Here is an 18,876-nt window from a genome sequence, read left to right on the forward strand (position 1 = left end):
GAAGGCATCAAAAGCAAAGAAGAAGAAGAGGAACGCATGGTTTGACTTGCATAAACCACATACTTCTATCTATACTTCCATGGAGAATAGTCTCCATGTATACTTCTATAGAAGTATGTGGCATAAACCTAACCTAACCTAATATTATAGTTTATCTGTCAAGAACGTGTAGTTTTATAAATTTAAAATAAACTATAAAGTAATTTTTAATTAAAATTATGTCTCGTTTAATTGTTAAGAATTTACCAAAAAATGTAAGTGTTTAATATTTTTAATAAATATACAGGATATATAATATGTATTTATCATAAGTTTTAAAAAGTATTATTACATTCCAAAATTGTATTTTTTCCTGTGAGACAACAAATTTTTGCTTAAATGTTCAGGTAACAGAAGAGGCATTGCGAGAATTATTTGGTCAAAAAGGCACTGTCACAGATGTACAACTTAAATACACTCCTGAAGGAAAATTTAGGAGATTTGGATTCATTGGATATCAAAATGAGAGTGAAGCTGAAGAAGCCATTGCGTCATTGAATAACACTTTTCTTAAAACAAGTAAAATCTCTGTGGAGAATTGTACAGTGTTGGGTAAGGTGCCATTTTCATATTTTTCGTAAATATTTATTTACATATATATTTTTTAAGGTGATGAGAAAAAACCTAAAGCTTGGAGTAAGTATGCCCCAGACAGCAAAGCATTTAAAAAAGCACATAAAATAGACAACATCCCTGAGGTAGAGGTTAAAGAAATACCAAACAAGAAACAAGAAAAGAATGAAACTGTGCAGTTATTAGAGAGGGTAAGGTTTTTTATACAAATACTTATAGTGTTAAATATTTGTACTAAAAATAAAAAATTAACATATTTTTATTCGTGATTCACCAAAGGTTTATAAAAAATAAATTAATGTATCAAGTTGTATCTGGAGTAAAATAAACTATAATTTTTAGTACAAGGACGATGCAACATTTGAGGAATTTTTACAAGTACATGCTCCAAAAGAAGTTGAAAAACTTCATAATTTAGGGAACAGTTCAGAAAATGAAGATAGTGCAATAGACTCAGGCGAAGGAAATGAATCTGATCACTCAGAAAAAGAAGCTGATGAGCAAGAAATAAATAAATTTGCTAATGAACAAATTTCTGACTTGGAATATATGAAAAAACTTATGAAAACAACTGGAGATGTTCCAGAAAGGAAACCTCGACAGAAAATGGAAAAAAAAGTTAAAGAGAAAATAAATCTATTTACAGTTAAGGTAAGTAGTAATAACTGGAATCCCATTAGTTACTACAAATGTTTGTTTCAGTTGAAAGATTTGCCATACAATACTAGGAAAAAAGACATTAAAAAGTTTTTTAAACCAATTACTCCTTATAGTATTAGAATACCAAGAAATGTGCATGGGTTCGCTTATGTTGGTTTTAAAACAGAAAAACTGTTTAACAAAGCTCTAATCAAGGATAGAAGTTTTATAAGTGAGTCATTTAATGCTTCCAAATTTTATCTTGATATCTTACATAGTCTGAATAATTTTCGTTTAACTGATCTTTGCAACCATAAGATTTCTTTTAACTGTCTTAATCGAAAACAGAGATGGGTTTAATTAAAATCGTGGCACCAGTATAAAACTGGGAGGCAGGTTTTTTATGATTTTGTGCATCAAAACGCTCGTGGTATCTAATTTTTGCTGTTTAGCTTAATTTTTTTTACAAGCGATTGTCGTTTTAAAAAATTACCTACATATATGCATCTGCTTAAAAAAAATCATTTAATTAATATTAGCTTTGTAAATACTGTTACTTACACAAAATGTAAGAAATATGAATGTAATTAATATGTAGAAGAATAATAATTGGTCGGTACAAAATTATGTCAGACTTCCTATTCTGGTCTAGGTTTGATCCCTGGCGTTGGCACTGACAATGTCGATGGATAATGGGCGTTGTCCGCATTTTTTCAGATGTAGCTCCCTTCTGCACAGCCGTTGGCTTTAGATTTGGGGGTTGTCTCATTTCTGTGGTATGTTTTGTTTTTTTTTATATTAATATCTCTTTTTTATTTTGTGGCATAATAAGATGGCAAGAGAATATCTGTGATAAAATATATCACAAACACTGAGAGCGGTAAAGAGGAAAATGAGAAAAATAATAATCCCTTAAAAAGTAAATGGAAAAACCAAGAAGAAGCTTTAAAGAACGAGGAGAATATTGCTGAATCTGGAAAAATATTTATTAGGAATTTAGCTTACACTACTACCGAGGAAGATATTGAAGGTTTATTTTCAAAATATGGTGAGTAAATTATGTATTTTTATTTGTCGTATCCAGAACACATTTATTTTTTAATTTACTTAGAACAGTGTAACTTTTTTGAACCTCGTATTCTAAAAATTTAGCGTTATTCCAAGCAGTATACAGAGTGACCCAGACTGATGGTTGGCCACCACAAGTAGGGATTTTATCACATGATAAAATAAGTATTTGATTTAATAAAATTCCATTTTGGCTAGTTTACTGGCCTAATAGGATACTGCTAATTTCTAATAATTCTGAGCTTTCCAAAAAATAAGACTCATACCTATTCTTTCATTCGATTTTAATTTTTTTTAATGCAATTTACATTGCAGTTAATTTGTTTTTCACGGCAGTACTAACAAAATCAGTACAAACTTAATCTGTTCCTTTTTAATTTCTTTATACATACAGTCGATGTTTGAAATTAGACGAAAAAAGGAAACCTCAGCAAAATTCCCTCTAAGTTGACTTTTTCTACAGACATTCTTTGAGATGTCCCAAACCCAAATTCGCAAAAAATCACGAAGATCACACATGGCTACTCAAGATGCTAAAATAAAGGTCAGAGTTTTTTGCAAACATCTTGCATTTTATGCATCGGACATCCATAAAGTCATCGTGAAAGTTGTAGAGAATTTAATTATCTAGAAGATTGGCCTCTTGCAGTTTTTCCCAAAACCTCGCCCTTTTTGAGATATTCAAGGTCAAAGTTTCAATTTTATCATTGTCCAATGCATTGAACGTGTGATATTCGCGAAAAACCTTATTTTTTAAGCTTTTACCTTGAATATCTCGAAGAGGACAAGGTTTTGGGAAAAATCGCAAAGGACCAAATGGTCCTTGGTCTCATACCAAAAAACTCTTTCAATAAACGAGAAAATGAGGACTTAAAGAATAAGAATGATGAAATTTTATTGTGAGTCAAATATGCATATCTGTTATAATTTTTTTTATTGAGAACTGTGGAAAATGTGGATTGTATTACGTAGACACCAATAAAAAAAATTATGCGAGGCATATACAGGGTGTCTCAAAATTAATGCAACAAAATTTGGTCACAGATTCTTAAGATAAATTTAGGGAACCCATATTTTTTTATTTTTGTCAAGTGGCCTCCTCTTTCGAGGTTACAGCCTCCTGAAATCTGCCCCTAAGAATAATATTTTTTTAATATCTCAGAACCCTGGTGTATGAGAATCACTAAATTTGGTACACATGGGTTTTATGACATGTGGAATCAGATGGTGCTATGCTTTTAGGTGGGGAACCCCCTTAAGACAATTTTTCGTGGGCCCCCTTGTCTTTGGAGCCAAAAAAATTTGGTCGAAAATTAGAATTTCTTAAAAATTATTTGTCCACCAGAAAGCCATTAAATTTAGAAACTTTTTTGTCACCTGATACTTTTATTCGTAAAACGCAATGTTTTTGAGAAAAATGTCAAAATGTGAACCAATGCTTATTGCGATTTGCCATTTTCCTCAAAAACATTGCATTTTACGAAAAAAATATGAAGAGTCGAAAAAGTTTCTAAATTCAAGCTAACTAATAATTTTTAAGAAATTCTAATTTGCAACTAAATTTTTTTGGTTCCAAAGACAAGGGGGCTCACGAAAAAGTGTCTTAATGAGGATCCCTGCCAAAAAGCGTAGCAATATCAGATTCCACATGTGTACCAAATTTAGTGATTCTTGTACAATAGGGTTTTGAAATATAAAAAAGTCTATTCTTAGGGATAGATTTAAGGGACTGTAACTCCGAAAGAGGGGGCCACTTGACAAAAAGAAAAAATATGGGTCCCCGAAATCTGTCATAAGAATCTGTGACCAAATTTTGTTCCATTAATTTCCGACACCCTGTATAGTAAAATAAAAAAACCGACAGTGGGTTACATTTGAACCCTGCACGGTATGACGACGGTTAAATTATGTTAATTTTGTCAATAATGTTAATGTTATATGTTTTGAAGAATTAATAATATGAAGTCCGAATATACTTTTTTTGAATGTGCCATTTACAAAACATAAGATCGTGACTTTTAATGTGACTTTTCATTAGGACCATTAACAGAAGTTAATTTACCTGTGGATTCGGCGACCAGAAAAATGAAAGGATTTGGTACTATAACATTTTTAATGCCAGAACATGCAGTTAAAGCTTATTCGGAACTAGATGGAACTATTTTGCACGGGAGAATGGTTCATCTTTTACCGGGGAAAAGCAAAGATACAACTGAAGAAAATAATTTAGAAGGTAAATCTAGATACACTTTCATGTTATAGAATCTTGCAATAATATCTTGTGTGTCTCGGTGTGGGTACACATAGCTTTCATGTGTTTGCTAATTCGATTTTTGTAAAGTCTTAGACATATTTGGGAAGTTGATCCTATTTAGCAAAGAGAAATACGGATTTATAACTTAGATATTAATTTTTTTTTAGAATCTTCAAATTTTAAGAAGAAGAAGTCGGCCAAACAAAAAGCAGAAGCCGGTTCTTCCCACAACTGGAATTCGTTGTTCCTAGGACATGACGCTGTTGCCGACGTGATTGCGGATACGTACGGAACCACTAAGGAAGCTGTGATCGGCCCAGAAGGGAAGGGTAGTGCCGCTGTTAGACTGGCTCTAGGAGAAACGCAAATTGTTGCTCAAACTAGGAAATATTTGGAGCAGGAAGGTGTCATTTTAGACGCTTTTAATAATGTAAGTCTACTAATTTTATTTATTTAATATTACCAATCCGTTTGTTAGAAATTTTGTTCCAAGTAATTATAATTTAATTTTTATCACCTTTTTTGGTTTGGGTTTGGATTTTAAAAATCATAAATTGAAGTTTATAAGGACATTTTAAATTGGGAATATTGATTTTTTTTTCTATTTTAAATACAAAATTAAAATACTGTAAATTAGTTTTGAGAAATTTTTTTGTAAATTCAAGACCTTATTGTGAAAAATTGCATATATTTTTATTTTTCAAAGTATTGTCTATCGCTAGCCACTGCTGTTTTCCATCTTTCTAGCAGTATAAGGATTTTGCGTTGAAAGAACAACTCATCTTTTGATGTTATTCACGAATCAAATCAATTTTTCGTATCATAAGATTTCCAAAGGAACAATATCTGGTGAATATGGCGGGTGGGGTAAAACATCCCATTTGAGCATTTCTAGAGTCCCTACGATATTTGTTGAGATAGAATTCTAAGAAGACCCCTGCATCACTTTCTTGGAATTAACCGCATTCCACACCCGAGGCATGTCTTTCTACCTGGGGTGTCGAATGCGATTAATTCCAAAAAAGTGATGCAGGAGTCTTCTTGGAATTCTATCTCAATAAATATCATATGGACTGTAAGTATTTTGTGACTTCATGTGATCGAGCATTGTCATGTTGAAAAATTACTTTATCGTGCCTTTGTTCGAATTGCAGTCATGTTTCCTTCAATGCACAGCTCAAATGTATCAGTTTTATTCGGTAGCGTTTACCAGTGATGGTTTCATTCGGTTGAAGCAGTTTATCGTACATAACATCAAGCTGGTTCCACCAAATATAGAGAACGAGCTTTGAACCATGAATATTTGGCCTTGCTGTAGATGTTGATGTGCTACTAGGCAAACTCCACAATTTTCTATGCTTAGGTTTATCCATTTTTGCAAAAAACCCTTTCTTTTTTGTCCTTCAAGCAATTGTTCACTTGTGAAAAATCGCTGCTCAACATCTCTCGGCTTCAATTTAATTTAGTCAAAAAAATGCTGTTTGTTGTTTCATCGGTTGATTATGAAAAAAAATATTCGGTTTAACCCTTTTCGAGATCCTAGAGTCAGGAACCCCTAATTTAATTTTCAATTTCACAAATTTCTTCCAAGATTTTTTTCTTCATAAAAGCTCCTTTATGGGTCTAGAAATCATCTTCCAAAAAATATTATTGGTCCCATGCTTCATCATTAAAATACAGGGTTGCGACGATTTAAATAAATTTGATTTAAATCGTGATTTAAATCAAGATTTAAATCAGTGGATTTTTTGAATTGAAATCACGATTTAAATCAAGCTGTGTAAATTCAAATAAAAAGTACATTCTTTCCAGAGGACTTTCAGTCGGTCCACAAGCCCTTGCATTTCTACATTACATTTTTTACATGTAGCTCTACTACTACTTTTTTCATTAACTTACTTAATTTTTCAATAAAATATTGCCAAATAGGATCTTTTTTCCTTCCATTTCTATAAGAAATCTAAATTTTTCACGTATTATTATATTTTTGAGAAAACTACACTAACACTGTTAACATGTTAGAAATAAGCGTTTGCTATTTTACTGTCACAACGAGAAACTCAATACCACATTCTTGTTAAGGGTTTTAATTTATAAATTTAAAAAAGCATGTAAACACAAACATATAAAAAATGTTTTATTAATACATAGGTCGGTGCGAAAAGATCTAAAACGATAATACTGGTAAAAAATTTACCATCTAGGACTGAAGGCAAGGAAATTATGGATATTTTTAAGAAGCACGGAGAAATAGGAAGGATAATTTTACCTCCAAGTGGAATAACAGGTTAGTTAAAAAATATATATGTACGGGGTGTTTTCAGAGTAATTGGCCAAAATTAAAATTAGTGAAAGTATGAAGACCTATGAAGGACTGTTTGGAATCATTTAATTTTCTAGATACAAGGTGTTGACATTTGAAAAATAATTATTTTGTCTAAAATATCTGAGGAATCTGAAACCACTATCGAAATAAATGAAATAGATCCTTGAGGTTGGAAACCGATATTAAGAAAGCGTAGGTGCGAAGAAATTTGAAATTTGGACCATATACAGGGTGTTTCAGAAAACATGGGCCAACGTTCGGGGGCAGATTCCTAATCTAAAAACAATATTAGTTTTTCATATCATCATGGGTCCGATCTCGCTTCGTCCCTTAACTACAGAGTGTCAAAGTTTTCAAATAAAATATGTTTTTTCAAAAAATTTAGATTTTCACCTGAGGGAATTAAATGAAATTTGGACAAGTGGAAATCTAGATCTTTGGAAAAAACATATTTTATTTTAAAACTTTGACACCTTGTAGCTAAGGGACGAAGCGAAATGGGACCCATGTTGATATGAAAAAATAATCTTGTTTTTAGGTTATGAATGTGCCCCCGAGCGTTGACCCATGTTTTCTGAAACACCCCGTATAGCCTGTATTACTCTCGGCTACCCGAGAGTAAAGTGTGCAGAGTCTTATGGCAGCTTTCACATGTGACGGAAGGAGCTATCTGGCGAAAGGCCACCAGGTTGTAGCCGGTCGCCACCACTGCCAGCCCGGCTGCCGTATACGGGCTAACCGGCTATCGAAGTGGTAGTAGTTCGTATTTTGTATTGACGCTTTCACACTTGCCGGATTCAGTTGTCCGGTTTCATTGAAAAGAACAGGACGTGTCAATTATTTTTTTAAATATTTCTACGCAACTGTCGAATGTTTGTTCGCTAGAAGTAGATATTGCAATCTTTATATCACTGGTTGAAACCAGACCTGTCCAGTGAGACAAAACTTTAGCCTTTTCATATTTTTTGGATATTTTTCATATTTTTGTTTTTGTTTTTATTGTGACGACATCGGCAATAGCCATGCCACATAATTGCAATGCATCTACGATCCATCTCTTGTCGTGATAAAAATGCAATTGAGATTAATATCGGCCAAACCGGCTTGAAAATTAAATTACCTCTGAAAGAGCCAGCCGGATCCGGATCTAAGTGTGAAACGAGGCTATCTCTATTGTGTGCTAAAATTTCAGTTAGTTTCGTTATTCCATTTTTTAGTTATTAATGAATATGTTGAAAAAATCACGGTTTTCTACCTACAAAATTGATACCTCTCATTTTAACTTGTCGTAATTTTTTGTTAATTGATAAAAAAATTACAAATTTTTACTGACGTTAAGTCGAACTATTGTCTTTGGTACTGTGAAGGTCATTTGTCTCAAAAGCTCTTCTTTTGTTTATTTTTAAGCAAAACGGAAGGAGTGCTATCTCTGTAAATATTGTGTTCTTTAAAAATAGAAAAAAACTGACACAGGTGGTAACTGTATACAACAAGCTGAAAAAATTTGTTAAAATAATATAGTTATAAATATGACATTCTTTAAAACAGTATCGGAATCCCCATGGGAACAACCGGAAACTAATAAATGTACATATATAAAACAATACAGCCTTTGTAAGTGTATTATTTTAACAAATTTTTTCATATTGTTTACAGTTATTTACTACCTGTGCCAGTTTTTTTTTTTCTTTTTTTAAAGAACGCAATATTTACGTGGGTAGCATTCCTTTCTGTTTTGCTTAAAAATAAAAAAAGAAGATCTTTTGAGACAAATGACCTTCACAGTACTAAAGACAATAGTTCGAATTATCGTCAGTAAAAATTTGGAATTTTTTTATCAATTAACAAAAAAATTACGACAAATTAAAGTGGGGTATCAATTTTGTAGGCAGAAAGCGTGTTTTTTTTTAACATATTCATTAATAACTAAAAAAGGGGATAACGAAACTAACTGAAATTTTAGCACATAATAGAGAAATAGTGAGGTTATATATGATCCAAATTTCAAATTTTTACGGCCTTATGTTTTCTTAATATTGGTTTCCAAACTCAGGGGTATATTTCAATTATTTTAATTATAGTAATGACAAAGTAAGTTAAAAAAGTTTTGAAATAAATAGAAAATTTTTAAAATAAAATGGAAGAGAAATTTTTACATAGAAATATCATTGGGAGTTATAAGCAGACGTTGAACTTGTGGTATTCTTAGTAGTTAACTAGGACTCCCAATATTTCCTCCACTGATCAATATACATTAAGCTCAGCCCTTTAAATACATATACATCATTGGCCTAAGTTTCATCATTTACAACAATCATCTTCAGGGACAATTATTAAAAAATGTGAAAATGCATCTGAATATTTTTTCGTAGTACTTTTTGGTTTAAATTCAAATTTTAATTTTGGCAACAAATCTTGAACTGCACAAGTACTGTTTCTTGTTTTTAGCCATCGTAGAATTTCTTGATCCGTCCGAAGCAAGGAAAGCTTTTACCAAATTAGCCTATTCAAAATTTAAAAACATGCCGCTGTATTTGGAGTGGGCGCCAGAAAATAGTTTGGTGGCGGGTAGGCATAAAGAGATCAAAGAAGAAAGCGATAAACCAATTGAAGACGTACAGGAATCGACCGTAGAGCAGGGTGTGGAAAATGAAGAAGATGAAGATGAAGAACCCGAACCTGATACCACGTTATTTGTGAAAAATTTAAATTTTAAAACCACGGATGAGGGACTGAGGAAGGTAAATTATTTTTTATTTTTAAATACGTAAATGTGCTAAATTTTGTTATTTTGCAGACAAATTTTATTTTTACTTGGTCTAACCAAATTACACTTCGAAAAAAAAAATTGTTACCTGGACTTTTATAAGTGGAAATGATAAAAGGGCTTATAATAAACCTAAAAAAATAAATGTGAAAAACAGTTTTTTTTCTTATTTTTTGTTTTTTATTTCTCAGTTCCGCAAAAATAATTTAATTTTGACTAAACTTGGTAAAAGTATATCTTTCTGTGTTTTAAATAACCACAAATTTATTTAGATTAAAAAATCAAGAATTTCCGAGATATTCATTTTTTCCGGTCTAATACACTTTTTTTTTTCAAAGAAAAATTCTACTTAGAAAAACCATCGTACAGAGTTTTGCCGGTGATCATTTTTTTGTTTTGCATTCTTTTTGGTGAAATAAAAAAATGTGTAATCACAGTTCAAAATATGCTCAAAAATGCAAAAAAAAAATCAAAAATGACTTGCAACATTGAATTTTTCAGTAATTGTTCATAATTTGATTAAATTAAAAAAAATTCAAAAACTGATTGCACCATTCAATTCTACGGAAAAAAATACAAAAAAAAACTGTGTCATTGTTATTAAATAAATAAACTTTATATATATTTTGTACAGTACTGCTATAAACATCCGAGTCGAATTACAAATGCGCAAATGATAAATTATGTCTGGATGATTTGAGATTTCAGCAATACAAAGTATTAACTGCAAAGTCTACTGTTGACCTGAAACCCGAAAACTCGAAATTTTGCAAAATCGTTTTATTTTTTTCTGGCTTTATTTGAAAACAAATTTTAAAATAAATTGCATATTTACATTGCCACTTTTTTCGCTCCATCCAATGGCATCAACAATTTTGCAATCCGACGTTTCGCCTTCAAGGGGCCATCATCAGGTTCATTTTTTTAAATACATCGCTGCTATTTTTATGACAGTGATAGCTAAAACAAGCTAAACACTTTTTAAGCGATTACAATAGTAATATCATCTAATTCAGAATTAAAAATGACTAGATTTTGTAGTAGCGACGTATTTAAAAAAATTAACCTGATGATATCTCTATATATCTCTTACTGTTTCCTAGATCCTAATGCTATCCCATCTTTATCTTGGACACACTGTATATCTATGAATTCGTCAAAATTAAAAAAAAATAAGTACACTATGGAAAAAAAAATTATTTATTTTATTTATTTACCATACGACTTATGTTTATAATAATACTGTATAAATATAAAGTTTTGGGTCAAACAATGAGAAAGTTTTTTTATATTTTTTCCGTACAATTGAATGGTGTAATCAGTTTTTTTTAATTTAAACAAATTATCAACAATTACTGAAAAATTTATTGTTGCAAGTCATTTTTTATTTCTTTTGCATTTTTGAGCATGTTTTGAACTGTGATTACAAATTTTTTTATTTCACCAAAAGCTATATGTCAAAACGAAAAAATGATCACCGGCAGAACTCTGTACAATGATTTTTCTAAGTAGAATTTTTCTTTGAAAAATAAGTGTTTCAGACCGGAAAAAATGAATATCTCGGAAACTTCTTGATTTTTTTATTTAAAAAAATTTATGGTTATTTAAGACACTTTATTAAGATATACTTTCACCAAGTTTTGTCAAAATTAAATTATTTTGGCGGAAATGAGAAATAAAAAACGAAAAATAAGAAAAAACTTGCTTTCACATTTTGCTCGGAAATTTTGAGGTTATGTTAAAAAGCGACATCTACAAAAGTTGTAGATTTTTGCATGATCTACAAATTTTATACTGGATACTTTTTTGTTTGACGTCAACTTTTGCCAGAAATCTCAATGATATAATTTTTCACAACTTTTCAACCCCCCAAATCAACCCTCCGCCTCCCCTACTCACGCATTTAATTTTTTGTCGTTTATTATAAGCCTCTTTACCATTTCCAGTTATAAAAGTCCAGGTAACAATTTTCTTTTATTTATATTTTATACACGCAACACCTAGTGCAACAGCTAGGGTCGTTCGTCAGTTTAACCCACCAGGCATAGACCAGTTTTGGACTTATTAGTCCTCATCAGTGTGTCATAGGTGAGACAGCCGATGAAAGAACCAGCTATTTTGCGTCGTATCGTCACGACAAGAAAATACATTGTACGCGGGAGCCTTCGGAGTAGTTGTTTCTCGTAACACTGATAATTAAAACATTGTCTTCGCCCTCTGTGGGTAGCAGTCGTGCAAAAAGTACCTGCAATATATAGCAGGTTGCTTCCTACTGTAGCCATTTGAATGGCACAGTTGGGAGTTAGCACGACAGATGGAGCCATTTGAGCTCCCGCGTACCCATGATCCATCGTCAAAATATGATCGCTGAACCCCAAACTTTTCGCAGTAACGACGCATAAATTACAGCTTTACTGTTCATCGGATATTACTACTTGATTCAATCAGTCTGATCATTTGACAGATTTAAACAAGTGATAATATCCGATGAACGGTAAAACTGGTGATTTATCCGTCATCACTGCGAAGAATTCGGGGCTTAACGATCACTACAATTCCCGTCAGTAGCCACTGCTTAAGAGATACTTATTTTAGCATTTCGAGCCATGTGGTAAGATCAATTACGCAAATGTGGCGACCAAGAAGGATCCCAGCGATCCTAACAACAAACTCTCCATGGGCTACGGGTTCGTGCGGTACATGCATAAAGTCGGTGCCGATAAGGCATTAAAAACGTTGCAGCAGAGCGTTTTAGATGGGAAATCTCTAGAACTGAAACGTTCGGAAAGGACTTTGAAGTAAGGCCTGTTAGTAATAACGTTATCAATTAATTGTACTGTTTTTTTTTTCTTTTATGCAGGAGTGAAGTTAAAAGCACCAGAAAAGCTGTTAAAAGCGTGAAACAAACGGGTACAAAAATATTAGTTAGAAACGTTCCTTTCCAGGCGACGAAGAAAGAGATTCAAGAACTCTTCAGGTAAAAAATATTTTTTTAATTGCCCATGTCATTATTGGTGTTTTTTTTTGTAGTACTTTTGGAGAAATCAAAGCATTGCGGTTGCCGAAGAAAATGGATGCAAGTTCGGGTTCGCATCGTGGTTTCGCCTTTATTGATTTCACTACAGGTTCTGAGGCTAAGGTTAGTTAAAAAAATTTTTTTCAATAATTCATTATTTATTCATTCATTATTAAAAAATTACTTTACTTTAAAAAATTACTTTCAAATTACCTAAACTTTAAACTTTTTAAAATGACTTAAATTTAAACTGAAACAAATAACAGGCATAGGATTTGCTATCATGGGAAAACAAAAAAGTTGTATATTACAGGGGCGTAAGATTAACAGTTTTCAAAATACAGCGAGTATTAATATTGGGGAGTTTCATCACAAAGTGACAATAGCGCTTACCCTAATGCTACACAGCTGATGCACACTATGTGTGCACGCTGCAGACTTGTCCTACGGAATAACAAAAATATAAACAACTATTTTATTAATTATGAATGTCTTAAAACGGAACTGAACTTTTAATCAAATATTTATTTGAAAAATATGTAATTAAAGTACCCAAAGATTCACGTCGTCCAAATAATCAAACGTATTAAAAATAATTTAGGTACTTACCAAAAAGCAAAATTCAGTCATTTTTAAACGCACAAGTACAAAACAAACTACAACATATGCTCAAAATGTCCACCTCTATTTTCGATGCACGCACAACACCTTCGAATCCAATTTTCGCGTACTCGGACACGGTCGAATTCCAGATACCAACTGAATTGCATATTGCTGGTTGCTGGACTGCATAGTGCCTCGTGTTAACCGCCGCGCCGTTGTCACATTGCTCGATAATGAATTTTATCGAATTTTAAATTTATTACAATGCTAATTATTTTTTAGAATTAAGCATAAAGAAGTTCGAAATAGTGATAAACATTGTATTTTATAGTATTCTATGCACGCAGTTATGTCGATATTCTTCATCAAGTTGGAGATTTTGATAATTTTTTTTCTCGGAAATGCTTGAGTTTAGGACCCATGTCATAATAAGTTTTTTTTTGTTTATTTTGTTGTATTCTATCGTCTGTTAAAATTAAGGCAAACAAACTTCTAACACCCTGTAGTTTCCAAATACGTGCATAGAAAGCTTTTTTAATAAAATCAATTACATTATTTGATGTTACTTATTATGTTACGGCCACTGTAACGGCCTAAAACAATCGTGTTTTTGACAATTTTTATTTTTTTTTTTTTAATAGAAGGAAAGGTAATAGAAAAAACTAGAGGTGGGGCCACTGATAAGTTCCCAAAATGGAAACTGTCCGGAAAGGGTAGAATCCTGTTCAGGGAACATTTCCGTATTTTGAATTTCCCGCCAAATTATAACTACATGACGTCACCTTAGGAACTGTTGTATAAGGAGCACTCCATGATGTCCTAGTTGGCCGTGTATTGCATTAATAAAAACAACAGCATCACAGTTAATTGGTTTTTATCCATTCCAAAAAAAAAAAAAATGAAAACCAAAAAAAAAAGAAAGAACAGGGTAGCACAACAAAGAACCACATCATGGAGTGCTCGCCTGAAGATGTATCGAATTTGATGAAACTTGGTGATAAGACGTTTTAAGGGTTGCTGAACGAGAATACATCACGTTTTTTGGAAAAAAAATCGCAAATACCAATTAGCAGTTTCGACATTAAAAAAAACGCGTCCTAATTGGCCGTGTATTGCATTAATAAAAACAGCAGTATTACAGTTAGAGGTTTTTTTTACCCTACATTCTAAAAAAAATTTTTTGAAATGGGCCAAAAATAAAGAAGTTACTGGCTTGTATCATATTTAAGCGTGACACCCTGTATATAGGGGACTTAAAATATTTTTTGTTGTAGGCTGCATTCGAAGCGTTGAGTCAAAGTACACATTTGTACGGTCGACGTTTGGTATTGGAATGGGCGTCAAGCGAGGAAGGTGTACAGGAAATAAGAAAACGAACGGCAGATCATTTCAAGCCGGCAGAAGAAGTAAAGTCCAAAAAAAGTGTTTTTAACATAGAATAAGGAAATTGTTTTTATTAAATTTATTTTAAATCAAAACATACTTTTATTCACGATATTTATCGCCAAACCTTGCTGAAACCACTCCTTAGACAATGGTGGTCCTCTGCGACGTTCTGCCCTTGTCCGAGGAGCGGTTCTGCCTTAGAACCAGTAATAGAAACTGCAATGAACATCAGGGCAAGCTTAGGGGTTCTAATATTAGGTCCACCACCACAGAGCCTAGCCCAAGAACAACAAGGGCAGATCAGATTTCTAGGTAAGGCATTGGAGAAAATTGATACATAGACTTTTACGAGTACTACTCGATCTCTTTATGTAGATTTGAAGCAGATTGCAATTTTAAAACAGAAATATGAAGATACCGGGAATAGTTAAAATACTCAAAATTTAGAATGACAAAATAAAAACTAATAACAATTTATTACATTTGAAGTCACAATGACAACGATATAAACACAAATCTACAAAATACTAATCGAACTGATCCACTACTTCTTCAGTAACGTCTCGTCTTGCATAGACAACTGTCCCAATTTCTTCCCTATTCTCTCGTGAATATCCAAAAACTTTGCAACGCACCTGTCAATACAAACTGCTTCGCCTTTGGCAATTTCGGCGTCATTGTAAACCGGTGGAATACATTTCTTGTGGCATGCAGCCGTTAAACGGTTGTACATATCAGCCATCATTTCGATCTCCAGTTCCTGAATAAGTTGCATATTTTGTGCTTCCTTTTGTGACATTTTAAGTCAGTGCAGAATGAGAACTAAAGCAGGAAATGTAATATCTACAGCTAGGATGAAGAAGAGAACTTCCGATAACTTGGTTCGTATTCTCCAGTATTAGCTTGTCTCATTCGTTCTCTAATTTTCATATTCTCATAACGCCTTTTATCAATACTTTTCTTTGATAAGTAGAATGAATAAATACCTGCCGCCGTTATGACAACCCTACAAAAGAATTGTTAATTATCTAAGGTTATGAGACAGCAGAAACTACAAAATATAAAGAGTATTAAGTATTAAAATTTCTTACCAACCAATTCCTACTTTTGTATGTCTACCTAATGTCATTCTTTACATGCAACATAAAATTGTAACTATGACATTATATTATTTTAATAAGACGAAACTGTGAAACACGCTTTAAGAAAATTTAATTATTAGGAAATCAATTCTGCAATTCAGTTAGATACCGGTACCAACTTTGTATCAAGTTAGTCCCTAAATATGTGACTGTTACTAAAGCCTGCTACACAGGGACATACTTGATTAACCAATCAGAATGAAATTTTCTAAACGCCGTTGTTTCTGATGCAAATAATGGTATTTAAAACAGCATTTTAGATTTTAATGTCTTAAAATTATACTAATGTTACATAACATATACGATATAAACGTAGGTAGGCAACAATAATTTTAGACCACGTCTTCTAGATGGCGAAAACCACTATAATACGTGCAAAATACGTTGGATGACTGTTGTTTACAATAAAATAAAAGAACTATTGTTTTTATTTTCTAAGTATAAACTTCGATACGATCCACAGACTAATAACAAGAGCGATTGTCTGAAAGCTTGCTTTGGTTCTGTCAGCGGACAGTTCCTACTCCCTAGCCTAGAATAATTCAGATTCAGAATATTGGTATTGTTAGTACTTATGTCTTGTTAGTATGTTTTGGCTTAGATGTTGTTATGAATGGATTGGTCAACTGATTTGAACCGTCCTAGAACCTAGGCCTGACTCTGTCGTAACCAAAACATACCTTTTGAGTCCTTGAGTATAATTTTATATAACATTGTTGACATACTGACAATTTTATTTATACAGGGTGTTTCAATTAAAACTTCCCCTGGAAAATATCGGAATTAAAAAAAACCAAAAGAACCTGAGACACATCGATTTACTTTTCAAGGGGGACACTTTGATGGCGTAAGTTTTGGTGTCTTGGAATCTACCCCTTAGGCAGGGGTGTAAAATACCCTTAAACTTTAAATGGCACTCTATGTTGAGTTACACCTCATTTTAAAGCTTTTTCAATTCTGCTCACAACGACATACGACTTTTTAAATTTTGGTTTGGATATAACAATAAAATCATCACTTAAAGAATAAGACAAAATATCAATGAATGAAAGAATGTTATTTTATTAAGTGTTCAAATTGGTTTCCTTTCGCTTCCATACAATAATAAAATCTTTGCTCCACTTCTGAATGAACATTTCGAAGCATTTCGGGCGTTATCTAATACATTTTTTCTACCGGCTAAAAATAATATCTCTAACTACACTGGAATACACTCTCGCCATTCCTAGCGCTAATAATTATTGTACTGCATTTTTTCTTATATATGTGTCATAATCAAAATTTAGAAACATCGCTCTGTGATTTGTGAATTCATGTAAATAATACATACCTAAATTGAAACATAAAACTGTATTAAATAATTATTATCTTTTTTTCTATAATAGGCTCTATCCTATTAGATCACATTTCTTGTACAGTCATCAGCAAGGGCGTCGCTAAGGGGGGGCAGGACGGGCAGTTGTCCCTCTTAGAAATTTAAATTTAATTAAATTGGAAATTTTTAATAGAATATTTTATGTAAACTTTAATTTTGAAAATTAATACACTAATTTATTTTTTTTTAAATAACCATGTCAGTGGAAAATCTCAGAAGTTTGCAATACGTTCGCTCAATTTTACGATTTGCCAAACATAAAAAGTGAAATAGAACTTTGGCAAAAATGATGGCAGGATGAACCCAACAGAATTAACTGTTGTTGATGTCCTCAAAGCGACAGAAAACTTCTTCCCTGAAAAGGGAAATGCTATGAAAATTTTAATTGCTCTACCGTGCACAACATGTACTGTGGAGCGATCGTTTAGCAGAATAATAAAAACCTGGCTGAGAAATACTATGGTACAAAATCATCTCAATGGCCTAGCAATGATGAGTAGGTATACACAGAAAGTTTATTTTTGACAACCATAAAGATTTTATTAACAAAGTGGTTGACAAAATTTCAAAAAACCTGGGAAGATTATTTTTTACTTCATTTTCGTTGAATTTCTTAATTTTTTAGTTATTTAAATTTTTTATGTTTTTCTTGTATTAAAAAGGTTTTATTATCATACTCAAAGTGCCCAAAAACATATTTAATGCAACTAGGTTTAGTTGAAAGCCTCCAAATCCATGCCATCTCGAGTGTACCGAGGAGTGGAAAAAGACAAAAATAAAAAATAAGATCACAGACCATATTTCTAAGAACCTATCTAGGCTTCGATGGAGGATAACAATACATGGGGAACTAGGTAAAAATGCCGGTTTTACCTATATTTGAAGTAAGGCAAAGACATAATGGTGAAAGGCGGTGTGGCATCCAACGTGGAGCTCGAATATCTGATGTACGCCAAGGGAATGTGATGTGAGAAAATCACCTGAATCGTTTCGCCTGTGGAATAATTTGTAATTTGTAACATTATTTATATTAGAGAAGGCTAAATAATATCTTCTCTACTAGTAAATTAGGAATAAAATCGTTGTAATAATCTTTGGACAAAAAAATTCTATGCATAAAATTGATAGTTTTTAGTTATTTTATAGATTTATTTGAGTGAGGAAATTTTATAATAAAAAAATCAGTCACTCAAANGCTGTCCAGGCCTACACGAGATGAGGCAGGATAAAGAGGGATAATCCCCCTCGATCCCAAATCATTGAGGCCAATTTCTAGCCATAGAATAATGGCGGCGGCGGATGAATGTTGTTTACAATAAAAGAACTATTGTTTTTATTTTCTAAGTATAAATGATACGATCCACAGACTAATAACACGAGAGATTGTCTGAAAGCTTGTTTTGGTTCTGTCAGCGGACAGTTCCTACTCCCTAGCCTAGAATAATGCAGATTCAGAATAGTGGTATTGTTAGTAGGGTATGTCTTGTTAGTATGTTTCGGCTTAGATGCTATTATAAATGGAATGGTCAACTGATTTGAACCATCGTAGAACCTAGGCCAGACTCAGTCGGAACCAAAACATACCTTGAGTCTTGAGTATAGTTATATAACATTGTTGACATGCTGACAATTTTATTTATACAGGGTGTTTCAATTAAAACTTCCCCTGGAAAATATCGGCATTAAAA

General features: G+C 32.5%; 3 protein-coding genes across 3 annotated transcripts; 1 reads left to right on the forward strand and 2 right to left on the reverse strand.

The window, feature by feature from the left end:
* Window positions 1-117: 117 nt before the first annotated feature.
* LOC108904766 (probable RNA-binding protein 19) lies at window positions 118-14,763 on the forward strand. The gene is made up of 14 exons (XM_018707441.1): window positions 118-254; window positions 387-591; window positions 649-803; window positions 955-1,263; window positions 1,315-1,483; window positions 2,084-2,299; window positions 4,358-4,552; window positions 4,741-5,003; window positions 6,725-6,860; window positions 9,348-9,640; window positions 12,262-12,464; window positions 12,527-12,643; window positions 12,697-12,805; window positions 14,560-14,763. Exons 1-14 carry the CDS (start codon window positions 219-221, stop codon window positions 14,725-14,727), a joined length of 2,574 nt encoding a protein of 857 aa, XP_018562957.1. The 5' UTR covers window positions 118-218; the 3' UTR covers window positions 14,728-14,763.
* A 365-nt stretch (window positions 14,764-15,128) lies between these two features.
* On the reverse strand, window positions 15,129-15,490 carry LOC108904768 (mitochondrial import inner membrane translocase subunit Tim10). Its single transcript, XM_018707443.1, has one exon. It carries the CDS (start codon window positions 15,468-15,470, stop codon window positions 15,216-15,218), a length of 255 nt encoding a protein of 84 aa, XP_018562959.1. The 5' UTR covers window positions 15,471-15,490; the 3' UTR covers window positions 15,129-15,215.
* On the reverse strand, window positions 15,478-15,908 carry LOC108904769. The gene is made up of 2 exons (XM_018707444.1): window positions 15,763-15,908; window positions 15,478-15,677 (listed from the first exon to the last, which is right to left on the reverse strand). The coding sequence occupies exons 1-2, from the start codon at window positions 15,798-15,800 to the stop codon at window positions 15,521-15,523; spliced, it is 195 nt and encodes a 64-aa protein (XP_018562960.1). The 5' UTR covers window positions 15,801-15,908; the 3' UTR covers window positions 15,478-15,520.
* Window positions 15,909-18,876: the final 2,968 nt, after the last annotated feature.

Source organism: Anoplophora glabripennis, unplaced genomic scaffold, assembly GCF_000390285.2.
Source record: "Anoplophora glabripennis isolate ALB-LARVAE unplaced genomic scaffold, Agla_2.0 scaffold124, whole genome shotgun sequence".
NCBI lineage: Eukaryota > Metazoa > Arthropoda > Insecta > Coleoptera > Cerambycidae > Anoplophora > Anoplophora glabripennis.

Excerpts from the sequence above, each read along its gene's own strand:
- LOC108904766 (XM_018707441.1), top strand. The coding sequence starts at position 219 with ATGTCTCGTTTAATTGTTAAGAATTTACCAAAAAAT. Across the intron at positions 4,553-4,740 it reads TGAAGAAAATAATTTAGAAG|AATCTTCAAATTTTAAGAAG; the intron begins GTAAATCTAGAT and ends ATTTTTTTTTAG. Across the intron at positions 5,004-6,724 it reads TTTTAGACGCTTTTAATAAT|GTCGGTGCGAAAAGATCTAA; the intron begins GTAAGTCTACTA and ends ATTAATACATAG.
- LOC108904769 (XM_018707444.1), bottom strand. The coding sequence starts at position 15,800 with ATGACATTAGGTAGACATACAAAAGTAGGAATTGGTTG. Across the intron at positions 15,678-15,762 it reads ACAAAAGTAGGAATTGGTTG|GGTTGTCATAACGGCGGCAG; the intron begins GTAAGAAATTTT and ends ATTCTTTTGTAG.
- LOC108904768 (XM_018707443.1), bottom strand. The coding sequence starts at position 15,470 with ATGTCACAAAAGGAAGCACAAAATATGCAACTTATTCAGGAACTGGAG.